Here is an 18,620-nt window from a genome sequence, read left to right as displayed (position 1 = left end):
ACTGGTGACACCTGATAGTTTTCTTGTGGTCAAAGTTGCATTGTTCAATGAGCCTGCAATGCTAAATGCTAAAACACAATGCTAAACAAGCATTTAGCATTGTGTTTGTTTGTTTCAGAATAAAATTTTGGGCGATGGCATTATACTTTGTTTTCTCTCTCATTCATGTCTTGAACTGACAAAGCAATGAGGTTGCAAAATTGCTGGCAACAGGCATGTGTTAGCTTTGAGATGCTGATCATGAATTGTTTCATGCTGTTTTTTTTTCTGGGAGGAGTTTTCGTCAAGCATGATAAAGCACTGTTCCATATGCTTGCCAAGATTTAGGAACTGTTTAATAATAGGGAGGCATGAGGGGGAATAAAAATAATTGGCTGAGATTGATTAGGAATTTGAGTGCCAATATGTCTGTTTTGGTACAGGCAAGAAAGGTTTACAACCTTTCTTGGATGGGGAGTCAGAACACTTTCAGCACACATTTGAGATCACTCTCTCATGAATTGAAGCTGTTCCAAGAAATAAGAGAGGAAAGCACTATTTGCTGTTAAGTCAGTCGTCATCATCATATTCCTGATATGTACCTTCGGGGGTGTACAGGATAATTATGACAGTACTACATAAAAAAAAAGTTACACCGTTACTAACTTCTAATCAATAATTTTCCTCCAGATTAATCTGTGATCACTCAAGATTCCAATATTATCAGATCTTATATTTCTTCTTTTAAGGCTCTTTTTACTGTATCAATCCATTCTGTTCAAGTGACCACACCACCTGAGATTAGCTCTACTAACACATTCTTGAATGCTAACGATGGCAAGTGCTTTCCTAATATCTAATATCCTCATTTTTAATGTGATACTACCAGGGGAGGGGGGGGGGGCTTGGTTAACTAGACAACACCCCAGTCAGCATGAAATTCTGTCATATTGTACCATCATTTTGCATTGTGGTTTTAAGCCAATAAGAATAAAATTTAGTCAACTAAATTCCAAATTGCCAGCCTATCCTCGTTCATTCATTCTCCAGGTAGATAGCTAACGGGGTGCACCACAAGAAAGCGAGGATTGGACATTAGGTCAGAATCACCAGCTAGTTCTCCACATGCCTTAAAAGGCTACATAGAGGTCTCCTCCCATTATACAGATTTGACTTAAGAACCCCTGTTAAGTAAGCATGCTAATAAAATAGCCATTCAATTTATATTTTTTGTGAATTCTTTTTAAATATTATTCTTGTTCAAATTGAAATTTTTAATAAATCAGAATTGGCATTCATTAAAAATTCCAGTTAATGTTCATAAAAAAAGATTGATAAGTAATAACCTGAATAATTTGCAATGATTTATATGTAATAAACACCTTGTTATTCATACGAGTAGTTGTTATCATTGTGTAGATTTGAACATAGTTGAATTGGTTCAGTTGCATATTCATTTGCTACTGGAAGGCATAAGTCAAAACTGTGTTCATCTTATAGTGTACAATCAAAAATAACTATTCATAGACTATAATTGTAATATTGTAATTATTCTGCTACACATTCATGCAAATGTTCATTCAGCTGTATTTAAAAAAATATATATATATATATATAGGCAAAATGATAATGTAGGCAAGAGCACAAGCTTGATGCATTTTTTGTAATTTCTCAAGTGTTATTAAGATGACAGGTAACTATTAAGATCTTAATTGTTATCAATCATTTTGACATACTTTTAAATTTGTAAATGGTTTTTCTATTTTTGTAATTGTGATTTTTTAAACACCTAACAGTATTTGGATTTTTTCTCCCTTTCTTTCTTTGTGTGTTCTAGATTCCAGATGTAGTACACAGTTTGACATCATTAACTACATTATTTTTGAGATTTAACAGGATCAAAGTTGTAGGTGAAGAAATATCCCATCTCACAGTAAGCAAATTATTAAATATTATTTAAATAAATAAAATTAATTATTATTTTAAAAAAATTGAGCCTGGGTAGCTCAGTGGATGTGGTGTTTGCATACCACAGCGCTTGGCCGCACAAAGCAAGACTTGGTTTCGAGTCTAATCGGTGACTGGAGGAAATTTTACTAAGCCTTTTTTCGACCGGTTCTCGAGTTAGTTGATCTCTGGCACAGGCAAGCGGGTTTTTTCTCCCGGAAACTCAGGTTTTTTTGTCCTGTAAACTCGAGAAAATCTACTGTAGAACCCACATTATTTCAGACATTAAATACAAGTGTTAGGGTTAGGGACCACGAGATTGCGGCACCTGTAGAGCTGTCTCTCTTCACTGCGTACCGCTTAATTGGTGATAGCCTTGGGCCAGCTATCTCTGATTGGGTACCAGTGGAGATTGAACTGCCCACTCAGTCTCCAAAAAGTTAGATAGGGCTAAAAACGGCCTCGCCTACTCCCTGTATATATGGGAATAAAAAGGCGTTAGCTGATTTTATTTATTATTATTTTTTTTAATTATAATTTTTTTATAATTACAGATTTTTTTGTACAACAATCCACTTGAATCTTTTCTGCTGATGATATATGCATGTGTGTGCACATACACACAATCTTACTAATATGAAATACATATTAATGAGTGGAATGATTTGTCAGAATCATTTGAGTGCTTTGTCACACTTCACTTTGATCTCAAAGTGAAGTGTGACAGGTATTGTGTAAATGATGGTTAATGCAAAGTGTTATTAGGCATCCTGTGATGAGTCTACAGTGTCCATGGAATTGTCCATATAATAATAATAAGTATTATTATAAACCATTTCTTGTGTTATATAAAGTAACTCAATGAATGATTCATTCATTCATTCATTCATTGTGTCACTTGATATGGAATACAGAGCTTGTCAAAATCCTATCAGTATCTCACAACTCACATGTACATGACTAAAAAGTTCATTTTCTGTATTACCTACACAGTGCACTTTCTGTTCTAACAGTGCATCTTTGTGAAGATTTACTTTTGCCTCCATAACTAGCTTTGTTTAGGCAAAAGTAAATCTTCACAAAAATGAAATGGAAATATACAAGTACTGCATAAAGTATTGTTACTTGTATATTTCCATTTCACTTGTTTACTTGTTTCTTTTATCATAGTTTTTCTTATTAATGAAAGAAAATATAAACAAAATATTATTCTATTTATGATTAGACAAGAAAATAATGAGGCTTGGGATTTTTTTTTGCAGTCCTCATTATTATAGATCCTCGAACTTGAATATTATGTACGAGGGTGTGCTGAGAAGTCATGATAATCACCATGAAGGAATTGAGATAGAGCTATGTAACTTGCATATTATTCTATATGTCCCCACAAAGTATTATAACACTTGTTATAACACTGCTGCATTATTTGCAATCCTCTGAAAAAAAAAGTCTTTCCATTGTTGCACAAACCACTGATTTTTTGTTCTAGGTGTTTATCAGAACTTTTCAGCACTTCCCCCAGGTGTGTGTGTGTGTGTGTGTGTGTGTGTGTGTACACACACATATGAAGGTGTTCTGAAAAGTTCTCGACCTATGCACGTTTAAACAATGAAATTATGATTTTATAATTTCAAAATTATTTTTATTTTTTTTCAACATAATCTCCCTTAAGACTAATACATTTATTCCAGTGATGCCTAGTGCCATTATCCCATCCCTGTAGTGGTTCTCAGTAAGATCTGCAAAATATCCCTCTACAGCTGGATTCACCTGTTGCTTCGAAGAAAAACACTGACCAGCAAGGAAGAGTTTTTGTTTTGGGAAGAGATATAAGTCAGAGGGAGCCAAATCTGGGGAAATAAGGTGGATGTTTCAAGAATTCATAGTGCAGATCCCTTAATTTTCCCATTGCCAAAACACCTTTGTGGGTAGGTGCATTTTCCTGATGAAAGATGATTTTTTTTTTTTTTCTGCAAACCAGGTCTTTTCATCTAGTCTGGTTAAAAGATTGGAATAATATTCTCTGGTTATTGTTTTACCCTTTTCAAGATAATTAATAAACAAAATGCCTTAAAAACCGATGCCATGACCTTTCTTGCTGATGGAACCAACTTTGTCTTCTTTGGTGCTGAACAACTGGCTTCTGTTCACTCTTTTGACTGCTGTTTGGATTCTGGTGTGTAATGGTGAATCCAAGTCTCATCCATAGTAATAATTCGATGCACAAAATTAGTTGTATTCTTGTTAAAACGCTTCAAGCACTGTTCAGAGATTTTCATGCGAGTGCGTTTTTGATCTGCTGTGAACAAGTGTGGTACCCATCTTGCACAAAGCTTTTTAATTTGCAATTCTTCATGCAAAATATATCCTACACATTTTTTTGAAATGACTATAGTCTCAGCAATTTCATGCACTTTGACTCGCCAGTCATCCATTACCATATCGTACACTTGATCAGTGATTTCTAGTGTTACACTTTTTTTGGACGTCCTCCACTTGGATCATCTTCAAGGCTGGTATGGCCACATTTAAACTCGGGAGCCCATTTCTTAATGCCCATTCATTATGACAGATGTACCAACTTAAAAAAAAAAAAATTAAAAAATCTTGCCAATAGTGTTGCCATCTATGGTTGATCACTAAAAACACGTATAACCACAGTGATTAGTTTTAATGCGTAAATATTTCATCCCAAGTATCTTGGGACATCTCAATCTATGGTTGAGACAGATCTTTTCAGACTACCCTCATATACGTTGCTAGCCTAGGTTGCCAAGTGCAGAGTGGCTCTAGATCAGTGACGGTGGACTGCAGACCCTTGTGTGGCCGTTATTTTTGTTGAGGGGGCCTTGAAATAATGAAACCAAATTTAAAATGTTTTAAGATAAGACTAAGTGTTCCATGTCAAATGTGTATGTAAGATGCTAAAAATGTAATATTTGCATTTGATTTTTGCAATATTCGCTGTTGTATGTTTTGTATTGAATATAATACAATAAATATTATAATAATATATGTCTGTGTTACAATTTTTTTTCCATTGGGGGCTGTGAAATATTTTAATTTTTCCAAAGGGGCCTTGACATCCATAACTCTGGGAAGCATTGCTCTAGATCAGTGCTTCCCAAACTTCTTGATGTCAGGGGCCCCTTTGCAAAAATTAAAATATTTCACGGCCCCCCTCGAAAAAAAATCGTAATAGAGGGATATATTATTATAATATTTATTGTATTTATATTCAATACAAACCATACACAGCAAATATTGCAAAAATCAAATGCATATATTACATTTTTTGCCTCTTACCGTTTGGTTCTGAAGACGATGCGGGCTGTTCTGGTAAAATATGAAATACTGTCCTTTTTTTTTTAAAGTCTGTTTCTGCTTCTTCGCGGGATTTTTTTTATATATTTTTTTTTATCAGCCACTTATTCATCTCATGGTTAATTTTTTTAACATAGAATAGATCATATAATATCACCACTTACCGATACTGGCACACCACAGACTGATAACATGAAATTAGTGAATATTACCTGAATAAGGGAATCCCCGGACCAGGAACATTTTTCTCTTTTGTGACTTTCTCCCTTTACGGTAATTAAGCCTAACGCGAAACAGACAGCAAAGGCAGGTTATTAAAACGTGCATATGATTGGTGGGGTATTAACAAAAGATCGCGCATCCAAAAGATAAAAGCATAGCTGACAATCGAGTTGAAATGCTAACTCCCTTCAACCGAATTCCATATGTGAAACTGCCATAACATTCATTATATACTCTTTTATCGTAACACTTTTACGAATTTTAACACGTTCGGTTGAATTTTATTGCTGCCTTGGGAAATCGAACTCATCTAATTAATGACAATAGTTTTTAGTTAGATACTGTGTTTGCCCATGCAACATATGGTTTTGTTTCAGTCTATACAGCATAGTTTCTGTATGAGGGGACATGTGATTCATTAATAACTGGGATAAAAACACCCTAATTAATTAGGGTGTTTTTATCCCAGTTGTGTCTAATTGCACTATTTGTTGAGAAATATATTATACAGACTCCTCATACCTTATTCACTGGCCTAATAAAAGTACTTGTTTTTATTGCCTCTGCAGTATAGTGACTGTTAAGGAGGGCTGTTGTTTACCACTGCAAGGGAGTTACTATCTCCCCACATGAACTTGTTTAAGCTTTTTTTCATGTGTGAAGTGTATGCGAAACTTTTTTTATATAAGTATCAACAGTCCCTGATTACGAATGCGTGATGAAAGGGACTGGAAGATTTGGAGCTTCCCTGGAGAGCATTCGAAGTAAATACAATTAACCACTGCTTTGAAATGAAACATATGAATAAGCAATATTTACTAATATTCATTAAGCGTCGAAATACGCAGGAAGCAAAGTTTGTGAACCAACACCAATGCGTGAATTTTTCCATTAAAATATAAAAAATAACAAAAAAGAAATAATAAATAATAAAAGTTAAATACGTTTCTTTTAAAATAAAAAAAATCTACTTAGTCTTAAAACATTTTAAATTTGTTTTCATTATTTCACAGCCCCCAAGGGGGCCGCAGCCCACAGTTTGGGAAGCGCTGCTCTAGATTACAATTATAATGCTGTGAGTTAAAAATGCCAAGAAATTATATTTTTTTAATCCTTCATCCAAGTGTAAGCAAAGTTTGCATGTGACGTTGCTTCATGACTGAGTTGCTTGTATATAGAGGCCAATGACTTCACATTAATTCCCTTAGTATCTCATAATGTAAAACATACATCATTTTTGGTGTCTGTAATTCCATGCATTATGAGAAGGGTCACTCACTACTCAGACCGATTTAGACCTTTAGCGAGGTACTGTTAAAGTTCAGGGTTACCTCTGAAAAAACTGAGTGATCTACAAGATCACTACTAAACTCAACATTCCTGACCTGAATCACTGCAGGACATGAAACTCAGTGGTAGCTCCATTCTGTGACAGGCAAAAACCCACCACTAAGCAGACCCAGAAGAGATACCAAGGTTAGCTCTTAACTGTTCTGGCAAGATGGATTGATTGGACCTGTGGTTCTTTATTCCTTTGTCAGATTTGCAACAAAATTTCTGTTTTAAGGAATATTATTGAGCACTTGGATCACCCATTTTGGGTTATTGACTACCAATGAAAAAAAAAAAAAAAGTAGTTTTTTTAATTAAAAAACTACTTTGTTCAGTATGGTTTTTGGGATGTTTGTTTTGGTCTACTGCTAGGTGGCAGACCGTAATGACTTGGAATATTGTTGAGGCTCACCCATTTTGGAATTCTGGCATGGGTGTGAAGAAAAGGGAAAAAAACAAACAAGCCAAGATTGAAGTAATGCAGAAGTCATATAAATCCCATATACAAGTAGTGAAAAGATATCACATCTTATTATTAAAATATCTTGGATTAGAAATAGTTGTGGAAAGTTTTTTCCCTTGGTTATAAATTAAATTTAAAATATCAATAAATTATATTCTTGTTTAATCCAAGTGTAAGCAAACAAAGTTTTCGTATGACGTTTCTTCATGACTGAAAAAAACTTTCCACAACTAGCTCTAATCCAGGGTATTTTAATATTATGGTGTTGACACCTTTTCACTACTTGTATATGGGATTTGTATGACTTCTTCATTATTTCAACCTTGGTATCTGTTCTGGGTCTGTCTCCCACTGATGATGCTTTTAATGATGTGTGTTTTTGGGTTTGATTCCAGGAAGTAGAGTGGTTCTGCTTACTGGTAGGTTTTAGCCTGTCAATGAATAGAGCCACTGATGAGATTTTCATGAGTTTAGCAGAGTGATCCTTTTTGGATTACTCACTGAGATTTAGAGTGATCTTGTTCATCGCTCAGAGTTTTTGGAGATAGGGATTCCCCCCCCCCCCCCCCCACACACACACACAAACGCCTTAACAGTACCTCAATAAAGGTGGAAACCAGTCTGCATAGTGGCCCACAATGGTATGCATTATGGGATACTAAGGCAATCAAGGTGAAGTCATTGGCCTCTGCATACAAGTAGCTTAGTCGTGAATAAACTTCACTTGTAAACTTTGTTTGCTTACACTTGAATAAAAGATTAAAGAAGAATATAATTTCTGGGCATTTTTAATAATTTCTAACCAAATGAAAAAAAATTCTGTATAATGCTGTTGTTTTAAATTCTATATGATATGATGTTTGTGAAAGTCTTTAGGTAATAGATAATTGTTGGTTTTACTTACTCTACCTTGGTTATTTGGCTGCCTGAAGTGGTTTGAAACAACTATTTGGTTTAGAGCTAAAGCAAGGTTTCTAGGTTATCTAACCCTTAGCCTTTTTGCTGAATGTGATATATGCTTTCAACCTATTTTACTAAATGGGATTGGTAATCTATTCTTACTAAGGAATAAATCTAATTCATTGAAATAGTCCGAGGTTGGACATATCACAGAATTTCAAATAGAAAGGTGAGCCTGCAGTTAAGAAGCTAGGTGTAGAGGGTGATATCAAAAGCTTATAAAATTTTGAAAAGAAGCATGTTCTTTGCATTAAGATAACTATTTAGTTGGCAGAATTTTTCTTCCTATAATGCACATAAGTCAATCACTATAACTTTTGAACAATTTTGAATCAAAAAGATGCTATATACAAACAACGTGCTGATTTATGCCCCTCCCCGAGTTCCGGACTGGTAGGTATGTTCTCCTTGAATTCTGATGACTCAAAAGCCCCCCCCCAGTTCTGGACTAGTAGGCCAGTTCTCCTTGAATTTTGAAGACTCAAAAGGGGGATCCCCCCCAGCAATTGGGATATGGCATTGATGCTGGTCTTCCAGCCAAAGAACAAGAAGCCTTTCCATTTCAATCATGAGCCTACTATTTTTTCGTAATCACAGTCGATTTTTATGGGCGCCAATCCTTTCACATGTTCAAGGATGCGAACTTTATCCTTGATAATAGTCCCGACTGTGGTACGACTTAAGTTCAATGCGTTGGCATTTCTCCCTTTTTTTTTGCCCTTTTAAAATGTCTAATTTCACTTCTAATGTAATGGCTTTTCTTCGACACACTGCCATCGGAAGAATCTGCCTTACGTTTGGGAGCCATATTGAAGGGTAAAAAGTAGCAAAAAAACACAAACACAAAAGTGAGAGAGCGGATGTAAACAAAGCACACGGTACCCAAAGAGTGTATGCTGGGACTCAAGCGATGCGACCTCTTCCAAACAAACGGCACGTAATGGCATGTTCTTCTGCCATGCTCACAAACAAATTCGCCCATGACATTTGAATTGTACGCTTCTCTCTTTCTTTCTCCACACACACACACACTGTAACATATAGTTTAGTGATACTCTGTTAGAATGCACTGTGCTTTCTACTTTCCACTGGATTTCAGCTGGATAATTCAGGGATTACTGTATTTCAATCTGTTTTAGGCCTTAGGAATTTTATAGCACATTTAAGTTTCTTCTGTAGGAAAAACTGCATTCCCTCCCCACCCTACAAGATAATAAACTGGTCCAAGAGCATCATTCATGGCATTATGCAAGGAAGATAATATGGTAACAGTAATAAAATAGCCACTTACTCTTTCTGGGGGAAAAAAAAAAGTATCACTTGTGCAGGCAGACACTTAAGAGTATACTTATTTATTCTTTGTAATGAGAACCTCATCATTTTCTTTTGTCACCATTCATCTTACTCATTCTTAGACATAGTTAAATTATTTAAGATAGATTAACTACAGATATTTAGATTTGTGGATCATTGTTGGTGTAATACAGTTCAAAATCAAAAAATGAATATATAGAGAATGGGATCCTTATATGCAATCATGAGATAGCTAGGTAAAAAACTGATACTATTAGAAACAGTTGAAGTGTGTGTGCATTAAAAAAAAAAAATGGCATGTGTGTGCATGTTAAAAAAACTTTTCTTCTCTTCAAAGATTGTTTGCCTGTTCTGGCTTCACTGGTCTTTCCATCTTGCAGCTGGTCATCCCCTCTCTCTTTCTTTTGTCTATATCGATCCATCTCTTTTGGTGGCCAATATTGTTCCATCCTAATTAGATGTTCTTTCCATTTCTTTCTATATTCCTTGATCTTTTCATTTATATAATAAATATGTAGTTCTTTTCTGATTGGCTTCATTTCTTATATGGTCCAATTTTGTGCATCTTTTAATTGCTCTTAAAAACCTCATCTCTGCAGCTTGTATTTTACTTTCATCTTTCTTGTTAACAGTCCATGCTTCTGAATATATAATATAGTGGGAAGTAGCCATTATTTTATAAAATTTTAGTTGAGTTTCTCATTATTTTATCATCTATAGCTTTATCTTTTAGATATGTTATTATGCAGCCTAAATAATTAAACTATCATCTGTTCTGTTATTTTATTTTCTATAGCTATTTTTGATCTAACACAATCTTGACCTTTAAATGCTAAGGCTTTTTTGTTTTCTTTTGCAAGATTTTTAAATCGTATTGTTGGCTTATTTTTTTTAATTCATAAACTGATTTTTGAAGATCATCTTCATTGTCTTGTAATATAATCTGATCATATGCATACAGCATTGTATTGATAACAGTTCTTGTTTACTGGATACCTTGTTTTATTGGAGATAAGCTACATCCCTTTCTGACACCCTGATTCATTTCAATCTATTCTGTTAATTTTTATTGACAATTCAACTCTAACTGTATTTTTGTATCTTTATATAAACTTTTTATAGCTTGCACCAAATGTAATGGATAGCCTTGTTTTTTCATTATATTTCATAGTTTTTCTCTGTGTATTTTATGAAAAGCTTTCTCGTAATCTATAAAGGCCCATATGCATCTTTAAATTAAATTCTTGTCCTCATGTTGCCCAAGAATTCTTGAGAGACATTTGTCTCTCAAGAATTCTAAAAATTCCATTCCCTTATTACTATATGCAGTTTCATCTTCCCAATTTATACTGCTGTAGTTAAAATCTCACATAACAATCATTCAGTGGTGGCCGGTGAAATTTGAAGTGGGAGGGGGGAGGGTGCTGCCTGTACAAATTTAAAAAAATATTTTTTTTTTCCTAATTAGTAACCAATTTATTAATAAATAAATCTGTAGATTTATTTATTAATAAATTGGTTACTGATTAGGAAAAAAATAATTTTTTATATTTTTTATTTTGTATAGGCAGCACCCCCACTTAAAATTTCATTGGCCGCCACTGCAATCATTCTTCTTACACTTGCCAAGCTCAACTGCCTAAACATCTCCTGCTCCTTACCATCTATGCTCCCTGGCTTGTAACAACACTCTACTAAATATCCTGTCTTGTCCACCTCTACTTCATACCATATGCTTTCAAAAACCATTAGTGCCAGTGCCTTCCAAATCCTCCACTCTGAGAGGACAATAAGTCATCACTTATCATAAGCAGTACTCTACCACATGTTTTCCTTTCCTATCCTATTGAAAAATGCTGCTCTATACTACTTCTATTCCTTTTTGCATATCATCTTCTGTCAACCACTTCTCAGAGATCCTAAATAATCTTTGTATAGGCTGATGCTATCAATGCCACCAATTCATCTCCTTTATTCCAGATATTCCTGGCATTAGTATAAAGAATAAAAATGTTACTGTGTCTATACCTATCATTATTCCATATAACCATATAATCTACCCTATGTATTCCCCCTTCTCCCAAGCACCTATTCCCACAAAAGGCCACCCTTGCTGCCATCTATCAACTCTGATAATTCTAGTTTCTCTGCATTGACACACTGACTCATTCAGAGAAAAGCATTCCCTCCAGATGACTACACCCTTCCTCATTCAAATGCAAGCAGTCTCTCACATACAGTTCCTTTCTGTCCTCAAATGCCCTCCAAGCATCCACATATTCCAAGCCTCTCTTTTGACACATTCTGACTATCATACTACTCGTTATTAATGCTCTTCTTTATCATACCTGGGAAACACACAATCTTCCCTCTCTGAGTTTTCTACTGTACAACCTCAACCATGAACCACAGATCTCTTGCCACCTGATTCACACTGTCTCTCAAGTCGTTCATGCCCACCTTCACAATCATCTCCTCCACCCTTTCACCCTGCTTAATTGCCATAGTCACACTTTCTATTATTCCTCCAGGCAAGCACTTCTCAGGCATTCTATCTTGCACACCACAGATCATCGAGTCTCTCTCTCTCTCTCTCTCTCTCTATATATATATATATATATAGAGAGAGAGAGAGATGTGTATGTATATATATATATATATATATATATATATATATATATATATATATATACATACACATGCTTCTCAACACATTCCACTAAGCTACCCACTCTTGCTTGCCTTTCATCCTCCCAACTAAGACCATCTCCTAAAACTTCACAATGATTCTAACTTTCCGCACTCCCCACTTTTATTATTTTTTTTTCATTTACATTCCATTTGTTATCCTCATCCGCTATCACACTACTTGTTCTTTAGGTTGGTATTCTCCTGCCACTGACATAATCCTGCTGAGGTCTGTTATACTAATCTCCAACTCGCAAAGTTCTTCCCATTTCCTACATATATGTACTCCCTAGACGCATACATGTCACAGGCACCGCATACCACAAAATCCCATAGTAGGCTATGAAAAATGCAATCCTTAAATGGGGGAGGACTTGGTGACAAGCCATTAGCAAACTGAGCTGTGGCTGTCATTATCATTCAAATAATGAAGAACCACATACTAAGAACTACCACAATTATACAAAAAATATGATATTTTTAAGTAGAAATTCCCCAACTGCAAATTAGTTTGTTGTGTTATTTAAAGTAGAAAACTCTAATAAAAATAACGAAAACTTATCCATTTCTTTTCTGCTGCCTTTGAACACGTCTGATCCTGACCTCACCCTCTTGGTAAGAATAAACCAGCAGCAAAACACAATATAAACAACAAAAAATACCCCAATAACAACCTACTGAAGGACACTTGTATCAACTGTGCTGAAATACTTTTTTTAGCACAGTTCCAATTTACCTCTATATAATTATATTTATAAGTCAGTTACTGTGAGTGGCCGTGGCAGTGTGTGCATGTAGTGGGGGGGGGGGGGATTGGAATACTTCAAAATGAACATAAAATATAAATTAATGTCTCAGATAATGTCACTGTATATTTACAACAGTTAAGAAACAGAATTATTAGTGAAATGTGCACTCTACAAATAACAACAATAATCTGTTTCGTTTTTCAACTGCAAGTTCATTTGAAACACTACTGAATATAAATTTGTGATGTTTTAAAAATTAGCCTTAAAATAAGAATGTAATGCAATTTAACATAATTTCTTGTTCATAAAAGCAGAAAGTTATTCGCAAACAATGAAGTGTATCGAAGTGTAAGCATGATGATATGGCATTTCCATAAATTGGAATACTGCAAGACAAAAAAAAAAAGTACTGTTTAAAGTACCATATTTATTTCAATAAATGCTGCTTCATAATTTTTTTTAAGAATATTTTAAAGTAATTGTTTAACACAAGCCTCGGAAATTAGTGCAAAAAAATTTCCACAATATTTTCAGTAATGCATCTTCCATAGTGAATATATATATATCTTGAAAACAATCAAAATGTTGACTTTGAATATCCAAATACAGGAAATTCCAGGTAACACAGTTCACTCTTCTAAGTCAAGAGGTCATAAAGGTTGCAACTCCGCTACAGTTAAGTTAATGCCATTCTTATAATTATTTCAGATGCTCAGTTAATAAAAGTAGCAAAATAATCAGTGCACTTTCTTTTCAAAAAAAAAAAAAAAACATAGAAAGAAAAAAACACATTTTCACTCAATGGAAAAGAAAGTACTCCTTGTTTTCTTCTTTATTATTATCTGGTATTTTCTTGTAGTACAAAGAAGAAATCACTGAACATTTGAAAAATACATTTACTGCTAGTTTAGATAGGCTTTTTTGACGTAGCTATACTTTTACTACTATTTCACACTAAAATGTATGATCATGTTCCCCAAGTGATTTAAGTTTGTAACAGTTGTCTTGTGAATGGTTTTGAAAATAAATTATCTGAAATATCTGCATTTGAAATAGGTGAGTAACCCCCCCCCCCCAAAAAAAAAAAGTTGAACCATTATGTAACACATGCACCTTTCTTTTAAAAAAAAAATTCAAATCCTTTTTTTTTTCCACAAGATAATTGCATCAAGTAATTTATAATTTTTCAATAATAAGAGTGAAACTGTGATTGATTTATTATAAATTAAAAAATTATTTTAACATAAATACTGTATCAACCTGTAAAATAAATATCAGTATTTCTGTTTAGGATATCTGCTAATCAACAGTTAAAAACTAAACAAGACATTGCTGATGTATTCTGCACTACTGCTTGAGTTTCTCTTGCAAAAAAAATCCTTTGATAATTGCAGCAATATTGAGAAAAATGTTGGCTGACAGAGATAAAAGGATATGGTTCCATTGTATAAAGTTTTGATCAGATCACATCTGTATTATTGTGCTCAGAGCTGGGTTTTGCATAGGATGAAGATGAAAATGATATCAAGACTACAATGTTGCTTATGAGGATAGAGAGAAGGCATGCAGACTATAGTTTGGAGGATAATATTGAGATATTTAAGCTGTTGAAAAGTATTTACTTAATTGGAGAGATTTTATATACTGGAGAGATTTTTCATATAGTAGAACAAGGATAAGCCTGTGTAGCTCAGCAGATGTGGCGTTTGCACACCAACGCGCTTGGCTGCACGAAGGAAGACTTGGTTTCGAGTCTAGTCGGCGACTAGAGGAAATTTTTCTAAGCCTTTTTTCGACCAGTTCCCAAGTTAGTCGATCTCTGGCACAGGCAAGTGGGTTTTTCCTCCCGTAAACTCAAGAAAATCGACCGTAGAACCTACATTATTTCAGACATTAAATATATTGTGTTAGGGACCACGAGATGGCGGCACATTTGAGCCGTCTCTCTTCAATGTGTACCGCTTAATTAGTGATAGCCTTGGGCCATCTATCTCTGATTGGTACCAGTGGAGATTGAACTGCCCACTCAGTCTCCAAAAGTTAGATAGGGCTAAATGGCCTCGCCTACTCCCGTATACGGGAATAAATAGCCTTTAGCTGATTTTTTATTTATTTATTTTTTAGAACAAGGACAAAAAGCCATCCTCCCAACTAAAAGTTGCAAGAGGTATTAAGTAAGAGGGTAGAAAGTAATTTTTTGGATGGAGAGTAGTAGGACCATGGAACAATGGATGATTGAGTTTAAGGATTGGTGTGATACTGTGTTGTCTAAAGTGGGCCTTCCACAATGTGAGTCTTATGACTCCTTGGAAGTCATATCATCTCTTCATTTGTAGAAGAAAATGGATGGAATTAAAAAGAGTGGACATAAAAATAATCTGAAACAAATTTTAAAATATAAACCTAAAGGGAATATAATCTGTAAGAACACTGACATGAGATTATCACAGGTGGCATGGCTTGATATGTAAAAGGAAGATGTGTATGAAAATAGTCACTGTTATCTGATATAAACTTCTTAATCATCTCTAGTCAAAATCTCTAAGCAGAAGATAAAAGATGTTTCATCAAAGTAAGAGAACAGAAAAAACAATTTCTAACTCCATATAAACTTTACTGTACACCCCTTGAGGGTACATGGCAGGAATTTGATGATGATGATGATATAAACTTTTATTATTATTATTATTTCTTTTTTAAGAAATAGTTTCACTGTTATTAAGAGTTTTGTCAATATGCATGTCAATTTTTGTATAGGTAGAAAGAAAGCTGGAAATGTTGAAAACCATATGTAATAGTCTCACTCAGTATCAATAATGCCCTTTGGCCAGAAAGAACTATGTTCAAATCCCATCTAGAACACTAAGTTTGAAGGCAAGTTGGCCAGTCTGATACAGAAGTGTCCAATTTTTTCCTCCTGGCAACTCAGATTTTTTATCTCACAAATCTGATAAGGCAGCCAGAGAATATAAATTTTGACAGATGTAGCAAACTGTAGATAAGATTAAACACTATCACATGGTAATAAGTTTATATGAAGCCAAGTTTCTTGACCATGGCAGGGTGGTGAAGATATCTAATAGATTTTGTTTTGAACCATATTTTTTATCATTTGAATAAAACATACTCTAAACACCAAATGCTTAACTTATTTTCAAGTAACTTGAGGCCTCCAGAATCAGGTCTGTGAAATTCATCTGCTACCTAAAACATTTATAAATATTAGTGGATTTCAAATCCACAACCTGTTTGTTGGATGGATCCACCATCTGTGTATCCATACCAGACTGTCTTGCTGTCATTAATTAAAAGATATGATCTTCAGTGAGATCATCCTGCAATGAGTCTTTTGACTCCTTGGAGGCCTAAATCATAATAATATATATCACTTCTTATTAATGCTTCCACTGACCTTGGAGCACTGTTCCTAATTTGTTGGTTCTCTTCTTTAGTTATTATAATAATAATCATTAATAGCATGTAATTCTGCAGGTATCATTAAAAAATGGACACACACACACACAAAACATGGGATCTTAAATGTAACACAAGTTTAAGGCAAAGCCATAACAAAATATTTTCAGCTCTCGCATCTTTCTTACGAGATAAATTTATTATTTTTATGTATTTTCTATTCTGTTTATATGTAACCTTCACAAGAGTTGCTGCTGAGGCTCCATATTTAAAATAAAACTTGATTGAAAATGTTTTTGCAATTAGAAAAACTGCTAATTATTAAGCTGTTAGTTACATTTAAGTATGTTTTTTCTTACATTTCACAAACAGAATAATAATCTCTACAGAGAGATTGTGTTTAAAAATTTCTACAAAAGCTAAAAGAAAAAAGTTTACTCTCATAATAATATTTCTAAAATGTTATGAAAGAGCACATGTAATTCCAGTTCGTTGTCAGTAGCATATTTTGATTATAGTAAGCTCACCATATATATACAGGGTGTTCGGGATAAATTTGACATATTTATAATTAATTATATTTTTCCGTAAGTTACATGTATTAACACACACTTCTCTTCATTTAAAAGTTTGGACCCTTCTTCATTCACATACAAGATGTCAGAAAGGATGGATAGCTGGAACCCACCTGAATCATGGAAGAGAATAACTTGTATCATGATGATTCGTGCCCGCCATCAAAATAAGGATATTACGACTGCTGCCCAATGCTCCCTGAATACAGTAAAAACAATCAGGCATGAACTAGAGACTTGCAATGGTGACTACGAGGATGTAGCAAGAAGAAAGATCCCTAGCAGACGATCTGATTGCGTTCGTACAGCAGAATTCCTCGCAAATCTGCAGGAACAGGTGTTGAAGAACCCTGGCATTGGAATTCGGGCTTTGTTCGTGGAGTTGCTAACTGTAGTCAAGCCCTGGATAACAAGGGTAGGCAATGGTAGGCCGTATGTATGGCAGCAGGATTCGGCCCCTTGCCACACCTCTGGGAAAAGTCAAAAATGGTTGTCTGAAAATTTCTACAACTTCACCAGTCCAAATGTTTGGCCTCCAAACTCCCCAGACCTTAACCCCATGGATTATTTTGTATGGGGCGCAGTTGAAAAAGACACCAATCGCACTTCCAGTAATACAAAAGCCCAGTTAATGGATAAAATTAAAACAGTTTTTGCGGCCCTTCCCAGGGAGACTGTAGCATCAGCTTGTTCGAGGTTCCGAAGCAGAATTGAAGCTGTGATCGATGCTAATGGTGGTTATTTTGAGTAAATCTTGTTGATAGTATTGTAATTAACTCTGCCTGTAATGTTTTTTTGTCAATTCATTAAATTTAATAGATACAAAGAAGATTTTCTTTTTCCTTACGAAACTGTCAAATTTATCCCGAACACCCTGTATATCTATGTACTAGCAGATCTCCTCTACTAAATCAGCTACCAGAAGCTAATGTGTTCACTAACAAAAACACTGCTTTTTGTTTCCTCTTTAGTGTCAGCAGTCTTATTTCCGAAATTTTATTGTATTATTTTCAGAACTTTTAGTCTGTGCAGAATGTTTTAAGTATTGCTAAAATGCCTTAATTAGCTCAGTGGTTAATATATTCACTATCCATCCAATAGGCTGTGGATTCAAATCCAACTGTGGGCTTGGATATTTGTAAATATCTTCAGGTGGTACTACATTTCATGGCTTAGCAAATTATTGAAATTTTGAAGTGGCTTGAAGAAAAAAAAATATATATAACGGCCTTCTTTAGAGCAGAGCAAGAATTTTGGATTATCTGATCTTTAGTCCACTCATGGTGCTAATAATAATGTATTGTAGGCTTACAACATTTCATGAATGGGATTCACATAAAAAAAAATGAAGTTTAATAGGGGAAAAAAATGCAAGGAAACAGAAATGTTTTCTGAGCTCAGTAATTGTTAGTATGTATTGAGATATTAACTGATTTGGGCAATTTTATAAAAAGTAACAATTTAATTGTTAATTGTTCATTTGAAAGCTGATTGGTATATTCCTGAAGAAAAAAAAAAGTTTGTTTTTCATTTGCTGCTATTATTATTTTGGTTTCAGTTTTTTGTCAACATCATCATTATGTCACAAGTGGTAAAAAATACTTGCTTTAATTTCATATATATATATTCCATCACTAACTTTATGATATATTA

General features: G+C 34.4%; 1 protein-coding gene and 1 long non-coding RNA gene across 3 annotated transcripts in view; one reads left to right on the top strand and one right to left on the bottom strand.

Moving 5' to 3' along the window:
• LOC150101188 (uncharacterized) overlaps window positions 1–18,620 on the bottom strand; it is a 320,189-nt gene that overhangs the window by 70,023 nt on the left and 231,546 nt on the right. The gene's annotated exons all lie outside the window — the stretch shown is intronic.
• Window positions 1–18,620, top strand: part of LOC150101189 (leucine-rich repeat protein soc-2 homolog) — a 408,424-nt gene that overhangs the window by 240,282 nt on the left and 149,522 nt on the right. For both annotated transcript variants that reach the window (XM_090402102.1, XM_090402101.1), the window contains one exon: window positions 1,817–1,912. In XM_090402102.1, coding sequence (XP_090258228.1) covers window positions 1,817–1,912 — 96 coding nt within the window. The remainder of the gene's footprint in view (window positions 1–1,816; window positions 1,913–18,620) is intronic.

The sequence above is a fragment of the Typopeltis vanoorti genome, chromosome 12 (genome assembly GCF_054136105.1).
Source record: "Typopeltis vanoorti isolate ZY-2024b chromosome 12, IOZ_Tvanoo_1.0, whole genome shotgun sequence".
Lineage (NCBI taxonomy): Eukaryota > Metazoa > Arthropoda > Arachnida > Uropygi > Thelyphonidae > Typopeltis > Typopeltis vanoorti.
Note: the sequence above shows the minus strand (reverse complement) of the source record. Positions and strands in the feature narration are given on the sequence as shown.